Source organism: Tamandua tetradactyla, chromosome 6 (genome assembly GCF_023851605.1).
Source record: "Tamandua tetradactyla isolate mTamTet1 chromosome 6, mTamTet1.pri, whole genome shotgun sequence".
In the NCBI taxonomy this organism is placed as follows: domain Eukaryota; kingdom Metazoa; phylum Chordata; class Mammalia; order Pilosa; family Myrmecophagidae; genus Tamandua; species Tamandua tetradactyla.
The window spans coordinates 48,989,537-49,009,766 of NC_135332.1; the positions used below are offsets into that span (position 1 = coordinate 48,989,537).

A 20,230-nucleotide genomic window follows, 5' to 3' on the forward strand; every position below is an offset into this window, starting at 1 on the left:
GAGGTTTACATTTTAAATATCTGTAACATATGACATGTACTGACATCATGGGAGGGAAGGGGTGTGGAGAAGAGACACAATATAAAGATTTCATACTCATTACGCAATGACTCATATGTATCTTAAGTTTCCCTGTCAACTGAAGCACGGACATACAATTCTACATATACTGTCCAGTTTCTATAACATGCAGCTAAGAAGCAACCTACAATTCAAAGACAGAATCCAATGATGTATCAAAACTGGATTGATAACTATGAATTTTATTATGTGGACATTTACTGTGGCATGCATCTGTACAAACCTTTCAGGCAGTGGTCCACCGCTGGATTATGAATAAAAAGGCGTAATTTTTCTCTCATTTTATTACAATGAAGTTTAACAGTACAGAAAAGTCACATGACCTTGGTGGGTCAGTTTTCTTAAACCCTGCAACATGAGGAACTCTAAATACATTAAATATCGTTACACATCCAGACTTCCAATGTACAGGTACTTGGAAACAGTTACAGCCCTCACCAAGCTAGGTTGGGGACGTGAAGTCCAACAGCATCTGAAATGCTGCGAAGGCATAACTTTACACATAGCAATGTAAGCTTACAAAACTTGCCTTTATTAAGGTGGTATGTTCATGTAATTCCAGCGCCTTCACAATTTAACGAACCATATTTACTATACTTCACTTCTAAAAACCTAGATGAAACATGAAAAAGAAGCCATACAGTATAAATTGCAACTTCAGGAAAAGTTCCTGCTTTATTATTCCAAATAATTTTTCCCATGTAAAATAAATGTCCAATAGTTCCTGGTATGTGGGAAGATAATTTGTGTTAAAGTCACAATGAAGCCTTAATTGACGGAAGCTTGGCTATATAAACAGCACAAGTTGAGAAAAGGTTTAATCTCCAAACCTATTAGACTGGATGAAGTAAGATCAGTAACGGCCACCTTGCGACATTACAGGAGGTCTCATTCCCATCGGAGGTCGAGGAGGCCCACCTTGGTAAGGGGGCACCATTGGCGGTCCCTGACCATACGGTGGCATAGCACCAGGAAGATAACCTGGCATGCCTTGATGATGACCACCATATTGACCTAAAAAACACATTTGAAACACAAGAAATACAGATTGAGTTGGTCTATGCGTTGTATTTTAAACTATGCATTGTATTTTAAATGCAATGTATTCTGCAGAGATTAACTCTAATAGTTTATGTACATACTCAAAAAATCCACTAAATACAAAAAACATAAAAAGAAGAATACCATGAGGTGGCATTGGGGGTCTCATTCCTTGTTGCTGTGGGATGCCTGGCTGTGGTGGCATCATACCTCCAATTGGTCCAACTGGTGGATTACCGATGGGGGCCTGTCCTGGTCGAGGAAGATTACGCTGATATTTAGGTAACTGTGCCCTTCTCTCTTCCTAGGAACAAAAATAAGCACCATGTTAAACACCTAACTACAAAGACCTTCACTGGCACAAAGGCGAGCACCTTTCTTATTTATAACAATTTTCTAAGAATTTTAAATTGCGATAGCAAGAAGCCATATAGTGAAGAAGGTATTACTACTAACAAAATCCTAAATATAACTGTATGTCAGAATAAATTTCCTTATGTGGACTTCAAGGGATCTGCAGATAACAGCTCACACTTAGTTATTTCTTCAGTTAACACAGGCTAATTCATAACTAACAAAAGTGATTTTTAAGAGAATAAGAATCCAACTTACTGTCTTCTCTTAGAAACAGACTGTGGGAAAGTATCTAAGACGAAAACACGCAGTATCTACTTTGTTTATAATTATGTTTTTTTCCCAAAAACAAAATGTTTACAATAAGCATTAAAGCAGATCATAAGATCATCTTGAGTACAAATTAACAATTTTCAACAACAGACAGGCTGCTACAAATGGTTTTCAATCAAACCCTGCTAGTAAAAAACTGAAAACAACTTACCAGTGATATATCCTCATCTGGATGGATCAACTTACTGGTTGCACTGGTTGTTGTAAGTGTGGCAGGCTTACTTGTTATTGAAGTGACTGGTTTAGCTGCAGTGCTATTTGTTGTACTAGTGGTTGAAGCTGTAGACTGTGTATAAGCAGGGAATGTAGGCTTTGGGGGTTCTGTAGTTGTTGCAGGGGTACTATTTAAGGGCTTGAAATCTGTACCAACAGGTCCTTGAACAGCTGCCTGGGCCTGTAAAACACAATCTTTCATCAAGAAAACTTCAAGTTCCAAAGCTGCTGAGCATATCTACTAGAAGTTTAACTTAAAAACAAGACATCAACATTGAACAAAGGAACTCAAACTTTAAATGAAATCAAAACAAAGTTAAACAAGATCAATTTTCCACAAAATTAAAAATAATTCATGAGAAATCAAAAGATTTCTTGTTAAAGTCACATCCAAAACAGCAATGGAAACAACAAACAAGTAAAACTGCATATTTAACTTTCTAGATGTCTTCCACCTCCTCACCAAAAATTTAGTATACAAAAGCCGTTATTTATTTCAGTTTGATGAAATGTATTATCATAGAACAGAAAAGTATGCATTCTATTTTTACCATTCTAAATCAGTTGTCTGAAATAAATAATAGCTCTAAAAAAATGTTAGAAACTACAGAATACGGGATGTTTGAACAAACTCTAGTTACTAAGCATGGCGTGAATGATGGTTAATATCAATGGTGATATACTGAAGATATGTCCTTTAGAGGTATTCTTTACATAGTAAAGTAATGCTTTCAAATTAACAAAACCTAGATGATGACTGCAGACAAAAGGGTTAATTTAGAAGGCGCTTTTAAGTAAATAAATGTGTTACTTTTTAAACGCAGTAATCATTGCTAAATTACTATTACTACTATATTACAGTAAATGTATTACTTTCCTTAATACCAAACATCTGTAACATGTAGACTAGGCCAACTTTTGAACCAAACGAAGAGTACTACATTTCCTTACATTAAACGTGATGCATTAAATAGCATTAAATAAAAAATAGCTTAATCATGCATCAGGCTAACCATTGGCCACTCTAACGCATTTACTGCTTACATGCTTTTAACCCTTTAGATCCATAAGAGCTTGGGATATATATCTTTTCTGTTACTATGAATTCAAAATTTCAAATACTGTTCAATTTATAGATCACTAATTTTACTTTTAAAAATTTAAACAATACATTTTTGGGAAAAGATTTTGTTTTAAGAAGGGTCCAAAGGGTTAAGTTATAAAGCCATTTTAAAAATTTTAAACTGCAACTTCCTGCGTACTTGTGCTGTGCTAGGAAACAGAGCTTTAGAAGATGCAGACAGACTTTCTGAATTGGATGAAGCTGTACTTGAGCTTGTTACAGGTGTCCCCATCTGTAGCATAAAAGAAAGGAAACAATGAAAAGTCTCCAAACAAATGGGTGAAAATAAGCCAGGTGGTAGACTTTTTTAATAACTAAAGATTGCATTTTTGTAAATGCAAGACTTAATGCAATCAAATCTGTTTTAAAGAGGCAGGCAGTTTATGCATTTATAATAAACAAAGTGATAATCATAGGCCTCAAAAATTAAAAAAAAAAAGCCAATAAACCTAGTCAACCAATTTCTCTAAAGTAATGTGCTCTGTATTATTTCACAAATACCTTAAACTGAGAATAAGGACGCCTTACTGTTGACACTTAAATCCAATTCTGTATCAAAGACTACAGATTTTTGCTCTAACATCTTCCAATAAACAAATTCCCACCCACCTCAAAAAACAAGCTTAATGGTGCTAAAGGGCACTTAACAGCATATGTTTATAATTTAGCAGACAAAAAAAATAAAAGAAATTTTAAAAAAGAAAATAAGGAATAATTCAAAAAAGAAAAATAAAATACAATCCGATCTTCCAAATGTTGTGAATACATGTTTAATTGTGAACGAAACTGGAAGGGGTGGGTGAGCAAAAGTTTCAACCATTAAATGCACACTATATACAATGGAAGCATTTTTGTCTTGAGTCTTGAAAAAAGGCAAGACCAGTAGAAACTCTTTAAGTGTTAACTACCTCAAAAGCCATTAACTAATGCCCGTGCAGCAACAAGTGCAGCACTGTTTTGTTAAACTAGAGGAAGAGCCCAACAAATGATTTTCTAAGGTTTTAAGTATTTTCACCTTGGCTTTGGTTTTATTTCACTCATGGTTCAAAAAGTAAAGGCGGACCTCTAAACATTATCATGTATTTAAGTCCCCAGAAATTAAATTTTCATTTCTAACTAGAGCTAAGAGTAACCAGAGTTCATGACTACGAAAAAGTAACATGCTACCTTTGGCTCCATTCAATTTTTACAAGTAGAGAAAATGAATGTGTGGAAGAGGACAGACCACTTCTTAAAAAAGACCTATGAAATTTCAAAGATTTCTGTAAACAACTGCTCTTTACTTTTATGTGTTAAGTGCATTTCTGTTCAGAAATTTTACCTTACCTGCCCAGCACTGGGAAAAAGAGGCTTCGTAACTGGAGGCTGTGGAGCAGGAACTGTTGCTGTTGGTGCAGGTGGTCTATTAAGAATACCTGGTGCTGAAACGGCCTGTGCTTGAGTCATTGGAGGAATCCCAGGACGTGGAACAGGTGGGGGCATACCTGTAAGAGAGAAATGAGGAGTGATAAGGGAATGAGATGTTGAAACACATAGTTCAGAAAAAATTATTTTCCCAAAACTTTAATGTTAAAATTGCTCCTATACAACAAAGTTAGTTGACTGACTGCTGAATAACCCAATAACTGTCCTCTGTGATAATCCTGGCTCAAACTTTCTATCATACCATTTCTCTTCTTTCTCTTCAGAATTTTAGAAAACGCAAGCTATCACTGACCCAAACAGCAATTAATACTGATACTAATGATTTAGTAAAATTTTTGAGATTTCTGAGAATTGTTTCAATCATCTACCAGAAAACTATTTCAATGTTCCCTGGACTCAAACTCTAATTACAGTAAAACCTTTAATAATCATATCATGACCTGTAATGTTTTTTCAGAAAGCTAGTTATTCCTTAAATCACTTTAAACAAATTTTCCTAAAATGCAACACTAATGTAAATTTCCTCAACATAATTTAAAACACGTACTAACTTCAGATTATCATCTGAATAGCAATTATTCTTTTATTCCTTTAAAAAAGTGCCTATAAAGAAAAATGAAAAAAAAAGTGCCTATAACTACTTCAGATAATGTATGTGGCAGTATTGTTTGCCTATACATTAATGGCTGCACTGGCAGTACTTCTAAGTCCGCCATGGATTGCACACATTATTCTTTATTAAAGTTACAACTCTAAAAAAGTATAAAAGCAAGTAGAACATGCAAAGGAACAGATTAAGAAAACCTCACAGAGGACACTTAATTTGTCTAATCAAATCCCCTTTTCCCCACAATGTGCCTGCCACTATATAGGCCAAAAAGTTATGGTACACTTCATTATTCAGGGTCTCTTGCAGCTAGGGGGTCAATAAGACCTATTTCTGGGCAATGACATGTTAGGCATTAAGGACATTATGGCAAACTTATTTTGCCCCCCCAATAAAGGAACAGCACCCTGCTGTTGACCCTTGCCCCTCTCCCCTTTCTTGTCTGAGTCATCTTGTAACCACTGAATTACCAGAGGAGAAAAGCTAACAATAGCAAAATGAAAAATTAAAAAAGCACCTCTCTGACATCAGTGAGCCACTGAACCCCCTCTTTTTTGGTCAAGTGAGATAACAGATGATTACACTGCTTAACACAGTTGCTGGATTTCTCTATTACCTGCAGTCTAAAATACTAAGGGGTAAACCACTCTAAGCACATGAGCTTCAGGGCATAGGCTCTGTTACTCATTTGGCTTCTTTGGAGCCTATTATTTTTACTATCTCAAGCTCTAAAAAAGGTTCACCACAACACTTATCACGATTTTAAAAGCAAGTCACTAACTACAAAAAGTTCTGAATTACATTCCAACAATGCCCACACATCTACTGTCTAAATAACTTTAGATTAACATCCAGCAATCATATTAAAATGAAAATTTCTAACATTTCCTACCTGGTGGCATACCAGGCATCAGAGGTGGTATTCCTGGTCCAGGTGGCATCATTCCACCCATCGGCATCATTCTATTAAAAAGCAAATGTCAAGAAACAATGTAAGTTAATTAATGATATATACTATTAGAAAACATTTTAGCTAAAGCCCAAAATAACAATGGATAAGGAATGTGACCTCTAATATTGAACTCAAATCAAGCTGAAAGAACATACCACAGAACACAATAATCCTATCAAAATAACCCTCTAAAACCAGCAAACTCTTTGAGTTAACCAGCAAAAGGGGAAAAAAGTGTCTTTGTGGACAAAACATTTTAATACACTTAAAGTCACAGGGAACAAATATACTCTCCTTAATATATACAAGAGGACTCAAATTTAAAATACATGTAACTAACAAACAACTAATCAAGAAACAGGCAAATCACCTTTTGTTTCGCTTGGAAAAGACCCACAGAGAATATAAAAAGAGAAAAAATCTATTTTAGAATTGTCAGATTTTTCAAAAAGAAGATACTGAATGTACACTGTGGAGTAAGTTTTTTTTGAAGGGCAAGGAAAAACTACCACCAAAATTAAAGGTACTCCATAGGAAACTTGTACTGTCTAATAATTATTTAGAATAGCTACCAACACTAAATCATGATTTAAATGTACAATCCATATTTATTTTCTTCCCCTAAAAGTTAATCTTCAAATCAGTGTCCAATACACTTAAAAAATTACGAGCCTGTCGATTACTGATTTAGAACTTTTATTAAAAGATTAACGTCTACGTACTAATTTCATGAGAAGACAATTCATTTACATTCTATAATAGTAAAGCATGTACGCTAGCAAAATATATCTATTTTTTTTCTCAAATATCAATCCTTATTACCAAGTTCCATTACTTTTAATAGTTTGGGGTAAACAGCTGCACATTTAGAAAGCGCTTTTTATACAAATCTACTACTATTTCCTCAGAGATGTTTTATTTCCCTCTTTCAAGAGACCTGTGTCATTCAGCTTGCAAATTTCAGAAGTTTTAGTAAGGAAGGTTAGAAAATTTCTGAAGTCAAGTGAATAGATACCATTAAACACACAAAAAAATGACATTATGATTATACCTCCTGGATTACGTTATGAATGAGATGCTTACATGTTTTCACCGCAAAATGACTGGGTGTATTTTCTCTGATGATGCAATCTGTGAAAATGTATGACAAAATCAAAATCTAACTGTGATTTTCAAAATACAGTGGGAAAGTGTATTGTATACCTCTCATATCCAACAATATTTAAGTAAAAGTGATGGTCACAGGCCCCTCATTCATCTTATTCTTGATGCTTCAACAAATCATTTACAGAGTTTGCTTCTTGTCATAAACACAAAGTGTCATGGATAGTTATGAATCTTGGAAATTCAAATCTACAACCAACTACTCTGATTAAAACAAACTCAATCAAAGTAGATGGCTGCCTACATACATCCTAAAATTTAAAAAAGTCCATTCTCTTCAGAGGCAAATTTATATTCCTTAAATTTATTGGTACACCCCTTTATTTGGCAAATTTAAGACTTACAGAGCCCATACTTTTTATAAGCAAAAAATGCAAAGTAGTATTGAATTTACATAATACACAGGTTGAAAAAAACCATTTCTAGGCACAAGCCTACAAAAGACAATTAAAAGTTCTTACCCAGGTGGCATGCCTGGCATAACTGGTGGCATTCCTGGCATCAGAGGAGGAACACCTGGCATTAATGGAGGTATGCCTATAAAGCAGAATTTCAACAAAAACAAAAATGCAAATTATTCTTAAAGGATTTGGAAGAAGTAGTAATAGTAGTACTACTACATCAAGGCAATAAAATCCTAACAACGTTAAATTTAAAGAAACCTTGTGTTACCTGGAGGCATCCCTGGGGCTCCTGGAACTGGTGGCAATCCTGGCTGTGCCATTGGGGGGATATAACCTTGTTGAGGTTGAACAGGTTGCGGTTGAAATGAAGTTGAAGCTGCTGAGTCATCATCATCATATTCATCAGAATCATCTTGTTGCTTCTTTTTTTGACTCTCTGCTGAAGGAGTTTTAATTAATTTTTTCAACAGAGTAAACAACAACAACAAAAATACCCCTAAGTTTATGCCATTCAACATCTTAAAAATTTCAGTGTACGTAGCTCCTACGATTTTTCTTCTAAAACTTCAGTTAATACCATCTCTACTTCTTAAATGTGTTTTCATTCTATATTAAGACAGTTAATATCTTTTTCTTATCCTATAAAAGGTAAAATAATTATCTTGTCAGTTTTATTTAAAAGTCTCTTCCAATTTCTGTAAAGCTTTTCAAAACAAAAAATGTCATAGGTAAATAATAATGGCTCTTTATCCTCTGAACCATACATGTTTTCAAATTCAAAGCAAATATCAGTGCTAAAAAATCTATAAATATTAGTGAATACAAAATCAAAGCAAAAAACTACTTTCATTTTTAAAGGTCTCAACATTTGTTAATTCCACGTGAAATTCAATTATTAATATAAAAATGTTGTAATATTTGGAATGAGGAAAATGGCATTGCATTTATAAAATTAAATGTTAACTTGGATGTAAAAAAACAACTTAAAATTCAAATTCTGAAAAAATTTTGTATCTAACATTAAATTTATACTTGAAAGTACTAATTTCTCTAAAGTAAAAAATCATGTATCTTAAAGTCTATACCTTGCGTTTTCTGTTCAAGAAGTCGTCGTCTTTCATCCATGTCTTTTTCTGGAATACCTTCCATACCATATATCTCCAACTCTATGTCTGTTCTCCCAGGTATTGCGTTTGGTACGGCATCTATTGTCTCCTTATGAACCTAATATTAAAAAATAACCAACCTTTCATAAAAAGTCTTTAAAGATTAATTTCAAATTAAAGGACACTTGGTGTAACAATTAAAAAATGGCTGAATCTAAAAAAAAAGGGATCTATAGTTGGACTACCTGGATTCAATCCCCACTTTTGACACTCATTAATGACACTGGGCACCCAGAGTCATCTGAACTCTCTAAGCCTTGGTATACTCCATCTACTTAGGTACCTACCCTCTTGGATTTTTTTTAATGCAATTTTACTGATATATATTCACATAACATGTAATCATCCAAAGTGTACAATCTGTGGTTCACAGTATCATCATATAGCTGTGTATCATCATAATTGACTTTCTTTTTTTGTGAAAAATAACATATATACGTAAAAAGCAATAAATTTCAAAGCACACCCCAACAATCAGTTGTTGAACAGATTTCAGAGTTTTATGGATTACTGATTTCACAAATTTAGGTTTTTTTCTACTAGCTGCTCCAAGTCACTGGAGACTAAAAGTATCAATATGATTCAGCAATCACACTCATTTGTTAAATCCTACCTTTTCTGATTAACTCCATTATCTCCTTTGATCTTTTCCCCACTTTTTAGGGTTATTTGGGCTATGCCCATTCTAATTTTTTCATGTTGAAAGGGGCTATCAATAATATGGGGTAGGGAGATGAACTAACTGATGTTCTGGAGAGGCTGGCCATTCTGGGTTTCAGGACTTATCTGGCCTATGAACCCATCCGGAGGCTGTAGGTTTCTAGAAAGTAATCCTAGTGCATGGAACCTTCTTAGAATTTCATATCAAGTCCTAGGTGTTCTTTGGGGTTGGCAGGAATGGTTTTGGTTGGGGTTTGGTAAACTATGATAGCAATGTCTAGATGAAGCCTCTTGGGTTGTTTTCAGGGAAATAAAATAGTGTATATAAAAAGCACCTGTCAAGACACCTAACAACAGAGTTAAGAACTCAATAAATATTATTTCAAATTTACCATAAAACTGTGCCTATTCACATTATTATCAAGGAACTAGTAGTCCCATACAAAGCAGAGAAATTTGAAGTCTGAATTAATTATTTGAGGCACTTAATATTTCGACAGGAGTGATCTCACCAGTCAGTTATCTGGTATATCACAGAGGAGAAAAGTTCTCAAGATGTTTATTGTTTACCCTGGGAATGTAACAAAGTTTTTCACCGTATGGTTTTGCTAGATCAAACTTTACCAATCAAACCTGGATCATCTTTGCTGTTCTGGTAAAATTATTTTCTGCCCTGAGTCTTTTCAGCTAAGGCCATTCACTTGGGTTAGTCAACGTATTATGTCCAGTATCAGCATCACCCGCTCATAAGGCAAATTCTCAGGCCTCACCCAAGACCTAATGAACAGAAACTCTAGGGTGGGGGCAGGAAACTGTTTTAACAAGCCCTTCAGGTAACCTAGTTGCATGTCAAGTTTGAGAATCACTGGCTTAGGCTAAATACTTGAACAAATACAAAATGATGCTCAATTTTCCTTTTCACCTAAACCACTTTCACAGAACAACAATTAAAGACAGCTGAGTGCTTCTTTTGACAGATGTAATTCACTTAAACATAGACTTGAAAAATGGATATGCAAATCAAATTTTAAAAATATCTTAATTTCTGATTAATCTTGAGCAGCTGTTCCTTTTATTGTGAATAAGAGATCCAAGAGCTAAAGCTACTCAAAAAGTAACTTAGCATACTGTTTCCTAAATTCTGGGGAACTATTTTGCTATTCTTGATAAAAGCAGACGAAGTAATTCAACATACATGTTTCATGAAGAAACACAGTAACATTCACATAACACATTAGTCTTCATTACATTACTAAATGATAAACACAGGGGTAAATACATTAATTTAAAGGTGTGGGGAAGAGAAAAGTAACTTAAAATCCCAGCATTATGGTACATTCATATTTCTCAGGCAAACACTGAGAAACTGCCATCTAATTTACTTGTCCTAGGTTTATCACCTATAAAATTGAAGGATGTGTCTGATACAACTGAATGCCTACCACCTGTAGAACCACACTGGGGGGGGGAGGCTATTAAAAAAAAAAAGTCAATCAAAGATGTTACTAATAGTTTCTCAACTAATCTCTTCTTTATAGCACAGCTCCTTAAAAGAATGCCTCTGCTTCTTTTCCCATTTTCTCTTGAAAGCACTCACATCAGGCTCTCAGGAAATCACTCCTGACATGTGACCAACGACCTCCAATTTGACTAATCCAATCTCTATCCTTTTTCACTTGACCTACTATTAACTAGCACGTGAGTCAGTTAAATAACTCTCACACTGAAACACAATTTCACCAGGTTTAAGGATACTACTCTCTTGGTTTCCTTCTTTTTCAGTACCCTTGGATGGTTCCTTTCAAACTTCTGACGTTCAAATGTTGAGAGTGCCCCAGGGCTGAAACCTAATATCTCTTTTATCTACACTCTACTAGTCCTCAAGTAAGTCATGGTTTAATTCCAGACTTGTACATTCAACTACTTACTTATCTGTATATATTTAACAGATCTCAAAATTAACATTAAGTAAAAATTAGCATAAACTATCCTGATATCCTCATCTCTAAACCTATTTTTTCCTGTAGCTTACCACATCTCTCTGCTCAGGCCAAAAACCTTGGGGTCACCCTTAACACCTCACTTCTCACAGCCTAGCAAAACTCTGCTCTCAGCCACCATCACCTCTTGCCAAACCTCCTAATTGGTCTCAACGTATTCTACAAGTCTAGTCTCAATCCTTAAGTCAAAATGAGTATTTTAAAAAGTGTAGTATGGCATGTTACAGTTCTGTTCAAATCATTTCATTTAGAATTAAAGAAAAAATGAACTACACTGGCTTAAAAGCCCTTCTACGTAAGTGCTGATCATTTCCTTTCCTTCAAAAGGTGGATGCTCCTGATGTGACCTTTCATGTGCTGTTCCCTGGAAGCTCTCCCTTTCCCTAGATCTCTGCTCAAATGTCAACTTCTAACCCATGCACCATCTATCCCGATACCTCCTACCTAATATTAATTTTCTCTTTCTCACTTACAGCCATGACACAAACTAAATATTTATAGGTTGTATTCCTCCACAACATAAATCTAAGCTCCATAATGGCAGATTTTATTCACTGCTATATACCAAGTGCCTAACAGTGTCTAGTACAATGCTATCCAACAGGAACATTTTGCCATAAGTGGAGATCTGCACTAATCACTACAGTAACCAGCCACTAGCCACATGCTGATAATGAACACTTAAAACACGGATAATATAACTGAAGACCCGAATTTTAAATTTAAATTTCATTCTAAATAGCCACATGTGACTAGTGGCTGCCAGAGTGGGCAGTGTGGGTCTACTATGTTGCAGGCTCTTAAAACTTCTGAGGTTATTAAATTGTTGTTACCAGTAAAATAAGAGTGAAAAGGCTCTGTAAGCTTATTTTTAAACCTGGAGTTGCAAGGCTTGTTTTAATTTACCTCCCTTCCTTTCACCAGTAAGTTTCCAATGACTATGGATTGGCTCATCTCACACCTCTCTAGGGTCCAACTCAACAAAAATGCAGAAAGCTCTGGGACTGGCAAAGCAAGAATAACGTTGAAGGAGACCCAAAGATATTTACTAGTCTTTAATATATTTATAAATTCCCTTCCAAGAAATCTAGAACCTATTAAATGAAATACAACATTGCCATTCCAAAAGAGATTCACAGAATAAACTGCTGAAATACGTCTAGATCCAAGCAACAAATTACACCAAACAAACCCTTCGACGGCAGCAAGTAATGACAGCTAATTACGTATTCATTCTATGGGATTAGAACTGGCCAGACTTTCCACAGAATTTACAATCACTGAACCTCACATTCAGAAGATACTTTATGATCTCAACTTAATTCTCAATAATACCTGGACAAAGATATTTTCAGAAGTTTAAAGATAAACACCAGAATTAAACTCTCCTTAATATAGAACAATGTTATCGTCTTGACAGCTATAGAACAGTTATTTTTAAGGTGACTAATCATCTTATCTGATCTTTTGCAATAAACAAAAATTAAACTGTCAACGAGAAGTTCAAGTTTAGTTTTTCAAACGTTGCCAAATTACAAGGGGCCTAAAACCTAATGCAGAAGAAAAGCCATTACCTGCATGCAATGAATAGCTAAGCCAGGTCCTGTGTACAATTTCTTGTGACATATATGGCATTTAAAATGCTTTGCCTTTTGGTGCTGTATAAGGATCTTCTCATCATCAAAATCTCTATTACAATACCTAATCAAATTTGTTAAGGTATAAAAATAGCACAATACAGGCACCCCCCATAATAAAAATAAACATGAGAGAAAAGAGGTAACAGACGTTGTGGGAACAGCTAAAACCTACAAAATAGCTCAAAATACTCTGATTTTGTTATTTATTATTCAATTACGGCTTACACTTGCCACTGATCTCCGAATTTTCATTTCCCGGATGCCAATGCTCTCCCTTGACCTTCCCCAAAAAACACAATTCAGTAATAAGCAACATATTGTTGTCAGATCTGGTGTGTTTATCAGAGATGTTACCCAAAATTAACCTTTCTTTTGCTCCATATCCCAATATTTACAAATTTTGGAGAGGAAATTTGCAATGTTTAGAAATCCCAAGTTTCTGTCACTACAAAATTAATTGCCCAAGAGAAAGATAATCGAAGTTTTAGGAATTTATTAATATTTAGAATCTAAGACTAAGTTCAGAGCTGACTAATAACAATTACATACCAACAATCCAGTTGTTTCCAATTTCGTAAGAATTTTTGTCAAATGTATTTAATCTTACAGATGAGTTAAATCAATGGACAAAACTGAGAATTCTTCCTCAGATTTTTGTAAAAGCTCATTCAAGAATTCGTAACCCTATTTATAATTATTTCAAAATACGTTTCTTTAACAACTCGTTTTAGGATACAAGAGAGGGAATAAAATCAATTTTAACAGAAAGTATGTTAATGCTTCCAAAAAGGCATTAAAGAATATTACACTTTATTAAGATTTTTTCTTTTCAATTAGATAATTTTTTAGTCCTAAAAGCTGAAAAACACACACGGAACTCCACCCCGTAAGAGAACGCTTCTTGAGGGCGTCTCTGGGTGAGACTAGGAAGCGCTCTCCTCCTCACCCCCGGAAAAAAAAAAAAAAAAAAAAGCTCAAATCAGGGTTGCTTCACGTAAGCCTTTACCAAACCAACTCAAAAAAAAAAAAAAAAAAAAAAAACGGTAAAAGTGGGTGATAAGAAGCTCGGATAAGCTCTTCCTCAACCCTCCAAAGAGTCAATCAGCTTATTTTACTCGAAGATCTCTTTGTTGAATCGTCACCAAAACAACGGATTAGGGCTGAATAGTCCTTAGGAGACACTTTCCTCGGTGGAGGGCCCAAGCCGCCTCCCAGTGGGCCAACACCCCCAAAAGATCCTCCTGAGTCACGGAGTCCCACGAACCAACTCCAGTGCCTCTCGCCCTAGGTACCCCACCTTCCAAGTAGTCTTCCCATATCCGACTCCAGTACCCAAGCCACCTATCTCCAGGCCTAGATCTCAAACACTCCCCGCCATAGGCCAAAATCCAGGCCTCCAGATCCAGTCACCATAAACCGGCGCCTCCGCTCGACCTCGACTTTAAACCGACAAAGGATATCAGCACCACGGCTTCAGCTGCTTCTTCTTCTTGCGCCCCATAACTGCGTTCTACCGACAAGGTAAGAAAGGGGAAGAAAACCAGCAGAAAACCGAGGCGAAAATCGCTCACGTTTCCGGCCCAACGGCTACGACCGCGTCCCACAGGAAACAGACACAAAATGGCCGACAGCCTCGTTCGCCGCTCCGCCTCCCGTCAGGCACTGCGGCCAGAGGCGGGGCCAGCCGGGTAGGTCACGTGACGCAGACCTCCGCCCCGAGTGGGTGGACTTGTGACCACCATCTTGTTGGTTTAAGCACAACGCTGTGGTCGGTGCTTTCTGATAACCTGCCGGCTTCCTTTGTAAGGGTGCCAGCGGCTTTGGTACGTCGATAGGCATGTGAATTGAAAAAAAAATGTCAAAAAGGCTACCAACTTAAGGGCAGGCGACAAATGAGAGATAATTGAAACAGCGCACAATTTTTAATCTATTTTTTTGGTCACTTGCCCGGATCAGTCCTTTCTGCAAGTAAATGTTCGTTGAGTGCCTACGACGTGCGAAATCAAAGAAGTCACGCCCTGCCGTGTAACTCATAGAAGAATAAACAAACTGCAGTGTGGTCGGCGCGGTGATGGGGAAAATACGAAGTGTTCCGAGACCTCATAGGAGGGGAACCCTAACACAGCCTCATCGGGCATTGAGGTGTCACGAAAAGTTTCTTGAAGGAAGCGAGGATATTTCGCCAAAGGGAGCAAAAAGTGTGTGTGAGGCTGGACATCTGAAAACGAGTATTACTAGTAGGGTTAGAGCTCAAAGTGACAGGGCTCATGGTAAGAGATAATCCTGGGGAGGATGGCGAAGGCGAGTTGCAGAGTTTAGAGAAGCTTTCTGAATTGAACTTTATGTCGAAATCTCTAGATCTCCACTGAGGAGTTCGAGGGCAGTTAATGAATTACACTAAGTTAAGTGGCTAAGCGTCCAGGATGCTTGAGTTCAGACTCCTTCACTACTGTTGTCTAGCTCAGTGACTTTAGGCAAGCTGTTTAAACTTTGCTTGGCTGCATTTTAACAGAAACAGAGTCTGGTATGTTAATAACTAATATTGTAAGTTATAGATTACTACTGAAGGCGAAAATTAATAGCAAACCCAGGGAGCATTTAAAGTGCACCAGGCACTGTGCTAAATTTATTTTACTTGTTTCAACAAGATGGTGGTCACAAGTCCACCCACTCGGGGCGGAGGTCTGCATTATAATCAGCCTATTCATAGAAATGGAGTAAAAAGAGTTTAAGAGAGTTAACTTACCCAAAGTTGTTAAGTGTGGAACTGAAATTATATTTGGACTTCAGAAGAATCACTTGGGCTGCAGTGTGAACAGAGGATTGAAGGATTAGAGGGAGGCCAGTCATAGAGAATAAAGTAGCAAATTGGCTAAGAAGCAAGTCTGAACTAGGATAGTGTTAGCAGGACGTCATTTATTCATTCTTCCAAAAATAAATAATAAACAAGGAAACAGACAAGATTATGTTAGATTGTGCCAAGTGATCTAGCAGAAACAAAAGCCAAAAATGAGATGATGGAAGAAGACAAGAATGTTCTTCAACATTTCTGTTCAACATTGTATTGAAGGTTCTAGCCAGGGTAATTAGGCAAGAAAAAGAAAAGGCATTCAATTGAAAAGGCAGAAGTAAAACTACCTCTATTCACAGATGACATGATCTTGTATAGAGAAAATCCTAAGGACTCCATCTTTTAAAAATCGAAGTAATTAACCGTTCAGATAGTGTTGTTTTGGCTAGGTCGTGAGGAGTCAGAGATGGTCTCTACAGTGGGGCTTCAGAACTCTTCAGCTTAATACCCTGCCTTCCGAACCTGGTGCCAACAAATTTTCCCTGTTTCTTCCATATTTCTTTTAGAAACTATATACCACAACCAAAGTGATTCATTTGATGTTCAAATATGCCTAGGTTGTTCCATCTCCATACCTTTGCTCAAGTGGTTCCTGTTGCCTGGATTGCTCTTCTCACCTGACTAGAACATGACTCTAAAATCCCATCATATCCTAAGCACATTTAAATATGATGATAATAATAGTGTAAAATTAAGAGTTTACGTTTGACTCACTTTTCATCTGTAAAGTGAGATAATATCTATGTCATGGGGCTTTGAGAATTAAATAAGTTAATATTTGTAAAGAACTTAGAAGGGTACTATCTTACAATAAATGCCAAAAAAATGTTAGCTATTATAGTTAGATGTAGATTTAATGTGGGGTATTAGTACGCTTTAATATTTTTTATATATGTAGGGTGAAACTTACAAGAAAAAATTTCTGAGAGTTACAAAGTCTTAAAATTAATTCAGCAACCAGTTTTGAGCACTGTAGGCTATGTTCTGGGTACAGAGGATATATGGTGAGCAAGGTGACATTCTAGTTGAGAAGAGAGACAAATACTGTCAGGAGTGACAGGTACTATGAAGGAGAATTAAGCAGTGTGAGAGGATTCAGACTGATGGGGATAGCATTAGAGGTGTGTGTGCAGCGTATGTTTTATACAGGGTCATCAGAGAAGACCTCCCTGAGGAGGTGACATTTGAGCAGAACCCTGAATGAAGTGAGAGAAAAAGCCATACAAAATCTGGGGGGCATTCCAGGTGGAGAGAACAGCAAATGAAAAAGCTGTCAGACTGGAACAAGATTGGAGTATTAGAGTGAGCAAGGGGGGAGGTGGTAGAAGATGTGTCAAAGAGGGAGGTAGGGGTTAGATTATGCAGGTTCCTGTAGTTTTATTCTGCTGACAATTATTTTTGAAACTCACGCAAGGGTGGGAGAAAGATCAAAGGTCATGGTGGAGTTATACAGAGAAGGTAGGGTTTGACAAACAAGTATGACTACTGAATCATTATATTGATATTTCTTTTAGTCTCCAGTGTCTTAGCGCAGCTAGAATTAAAAACCTGAAATTGTGGAATTGCAACCCATACCAAACTCTGAAATCTGTTCTACAACCAGTGTGGCGATGTACTTTGAAATTTATTGGTTCTTTGTATATATGTTATTTTTCACACACAGAACAAGTCGATTGTGATGATAGAATAATATTTATTTCTTCTAGCCTCCAATGTTCTGGAGCAGCTAGAGGGAAAAATCTGAGAGGATCGTATGGTAGCCCATGACAAACTCTGGGATCTGTCCTGACTACTTGTTGAAAAGTGCTTTGAAAACGATTGCTTTCTTCTTTCTTTGCTTTGTATATATAGTATATTATACAATAAAAATTTTTAAAATTTTGAATAAAACTCAAGCAAGGAAATACAATAATATAAAATAGAGTTAAGAGCATGGTCTTTGGAGTCAGAGAGACATAGCTTGTCACAGATTTGCTAAGCCTCAGTTTCTTCAACTATAAAATGAAGTTAAATCCTCTCTTACAGAGGTTACGTAGAGATCCTGACCCATAGTTATTGCAAAATAAATGTAAAATATTAATCTATAAATGTCATTTTAATATTGTTATTATTATTGCCACTGGCAATTGATAGGGCTAACTTACAAAGAATAACATCCTTAGATTATATTCATAAATGGTCAAGAGGCCAGTAAGGAGATTCCTGAAATAGCACTAATTGTCGACTTCATGCCCTTGGCACTAATCATATTCTGCCCTTTCCAGTATGTGTGCCTTGCTTCCTCAGTTATGTTGTCAGCTACTTTAGGATAAAGACAAACATTGGATGTCTTTCTATATCTGTGCATGCTCTAATTCATTCTTTTTAATGGCTGCATAGCTGTCTCAATATGCATACATATTTGTTTCCACCTGCTGCTGTAACAAATTTAGTGGCTTAAAACAACACAATTTTTTATCTTACAGTTTTGGAGGTCAGAAGTCTAAAATTGGGAGGCAGGCCTTTGCTTCTTCTGAAGACTCTCGCCTTTTCGAACTTCTAGAGGATGCCCAGATTCCTTGGCTCATGGTCCCACATCATTCCACCCTCTGCTTCCATCATTGCAGCTCTTTCGCTGACTCTGACCACTCTTGCCTCTCCTGTGATCATATTAGCCTCTTTTGGATAATCCAAGATGATCTTCCCATCTCAAAATCCTTAACTTAATCACACCTGCAAAGTTCCCTTTTGCCATGCTAGGTTATGTATTCACAGATTTGGGGGATTAGGTTGTAGACATCTTTGGGAGGCCATTATTCTGCTGCCCACTACATGTACTATAATTTATTTAACCTGTCTCAGGTTTTTCACTATTACAAGCCAGGCTGCAAGAAATATCTTTGGATTCATTTATTTTCACACTTTGAGTGTATCTATTGATAGTCAAAACATACATACATTTAAATAGGGAGAACAACTGTTAAAATAAATTTAGTAAATTGAAATGCTAGTGATCAATGAAAAGGAGGGGTAAGGGGTATGGTATGTATGAATTTTTTTCTGTTTTCTTTTTATTTCTTTTTCTGAATTGATGCAAATGTTCTAAGAAAGCATGATGATGAATATACAACTATGTGATGATATTATGAGTTATTGATTATATAACAAGAATGGAATGATCATATGGTAAGAATGTTTGTGTTTGTATGTGGTTATGTTTCATAAATATAAATATATATATATTTAAATACTGAAAGATACTTTCTAATGTCTTTCTCAAGCATGTGCATCAAGTTCATCCCTATCAACTGTTTATGAGAGTGATGGACAGTTCTTCCTTACACCCCAACAAGGTGTATTACCAAACTTTTTAATCTTTGCTAATCTGCTAAGTAAAAAGTACTACAATATATGATTTTTATTTGAAGTTAAGCTATTTATGTATTTATTTTTATTTTTCTGTGAACTGCCCATTTTCTATTTTTTGTTTTATTGATGAGAGCCATTCAACTATTATCTATGTTGCAAATATTTGTCATTTATGTTTTGACCGGGCACCACACAGAAGTGTTTAGTCTCTTTTCCCCCTGCAGTTCCCAGAGGCTTTCTTGGCAAATACGCTTTAGAAAGAAGGATCAATCCTATTGCTTCCAAGTCTGTGGAATGAAGAGCTGTGTTCAGGGACACACCAAACAGTGCCGAAAAGGAAGTGATTGCTGCTTTGTTTATCTCTTATTCATACAAGATATGTAGTCAACCAACTCTTTAGGCTCAAACCATAGACTGATTTCTTTTTCAGCACTTTCTACTGAATCACTGCTGTGAATTATGTTCCAACTTGAATGTAGAATTCCTACAAACGGTGCCTGGCTTAGAATTCACTGGATTGGTCTCCCCAAGCATCATTTGACCTGTCTTCACCACATTCAGTCCCTCCCAGACCATGGCCACAACTGGCCTTGAGTTCATGTAACTTCACCAGCCCTGGGAAGAACAGGTTGTCAATATAATGGTGGCTTCAGGTGTTCCTCTGAGGCGGGAAGGAACTTCATAGCCTCAAGGCAGAATTCCTTCTGTTCAAAGCACTTGGTAATCTCGCCCACTATGCTGCCTTGCAAGCCCACCTGATTGATTGGCTTGATTGCAATGAAGGTATGCTACGTGTTGACCATGGTCGGAGAAGTTGGCTCGTTTAGTCTTTATGTAGTTAAATTTATCAATCTTTTACTATATGTCT

General features: G+C 36.3%; 1 protein-coding gene across 6 annotated transcripts; it reads right to left on the reverse strand.

Moving 5' to 3' along the window:
• Positions 1 to 247: 247 nt before the first annotated feature.
• Positions 248 to 14,813, reverse strand: ZNF207 (zinc finger protein 207). Of its 6 annotated transcripts, none has more exons than XM_077165212.1 (12): positions 14,624 to 14,813; positions 13,098 to 13,224; positions 8,783 to 8,921; positions 7,966 to 8,133; positions 7,755 to 7,830; positions 7,213 to 7,260; positions 6,070 to 6,140; positions 4,472 to 4,629; positions 3,285 to 3,377; positions 1,961 to 2,203; positions 1,267 to 1,426; positions 248 to 1,095 (listed from the first exon to the last, which is right to left on the reverse strand). In XM_077165212.1, exons 1-12 carry the CDS (start codon positions 14,662 to 14,664, stop codon positions 935 to 937), a joined length of 1,485 nt encoding a protein of 494 aa, XP_077021327.1. In that variant the 5' UTR covers positions 14,665 to 14,813; the 3' UTR covers positions 248 to 934. The 6 variants fall into 6 exon arrangements, with proteins under 6 accessions (XP_077021327.1, XP_077021326.1, XP_077021329.1 ...); XM_077165211.1 differs by having other exon boundaries at positions 7,966 to 8,136; XM_077165214.1 differs by lacking the exon at positions 7,213 to 7,260.
• Positions 14,814 to 20,230: the final 5,417 nt, after the last annotated feature.

Excerpts from the sequence above, each read along its gene's own strand:
- ZNF207 (XM_077165211.1), bottom strand. The coding sequence starts at position 14,664 with ATGGGGCGCAAGAAGAAGAAGCAGCTGAAGCCGTGGTGCTG. Across the intron at positions 7,261-7,754 it reads ATGCCAGGCATGCCACCTGG|ATTGCATCATCAGAGAAAAT; the intron begins GTAAGAACTTTT and ends ACATTTTCACAG. Across the intron at positions 2,204-3,284 it reads TGTTTCCTAGCACAGCACAA|GCCCAGGCAGCTGTTCAAGG; the intron begins GTACGCAGGAAG and ends TGTGTTTTACAG.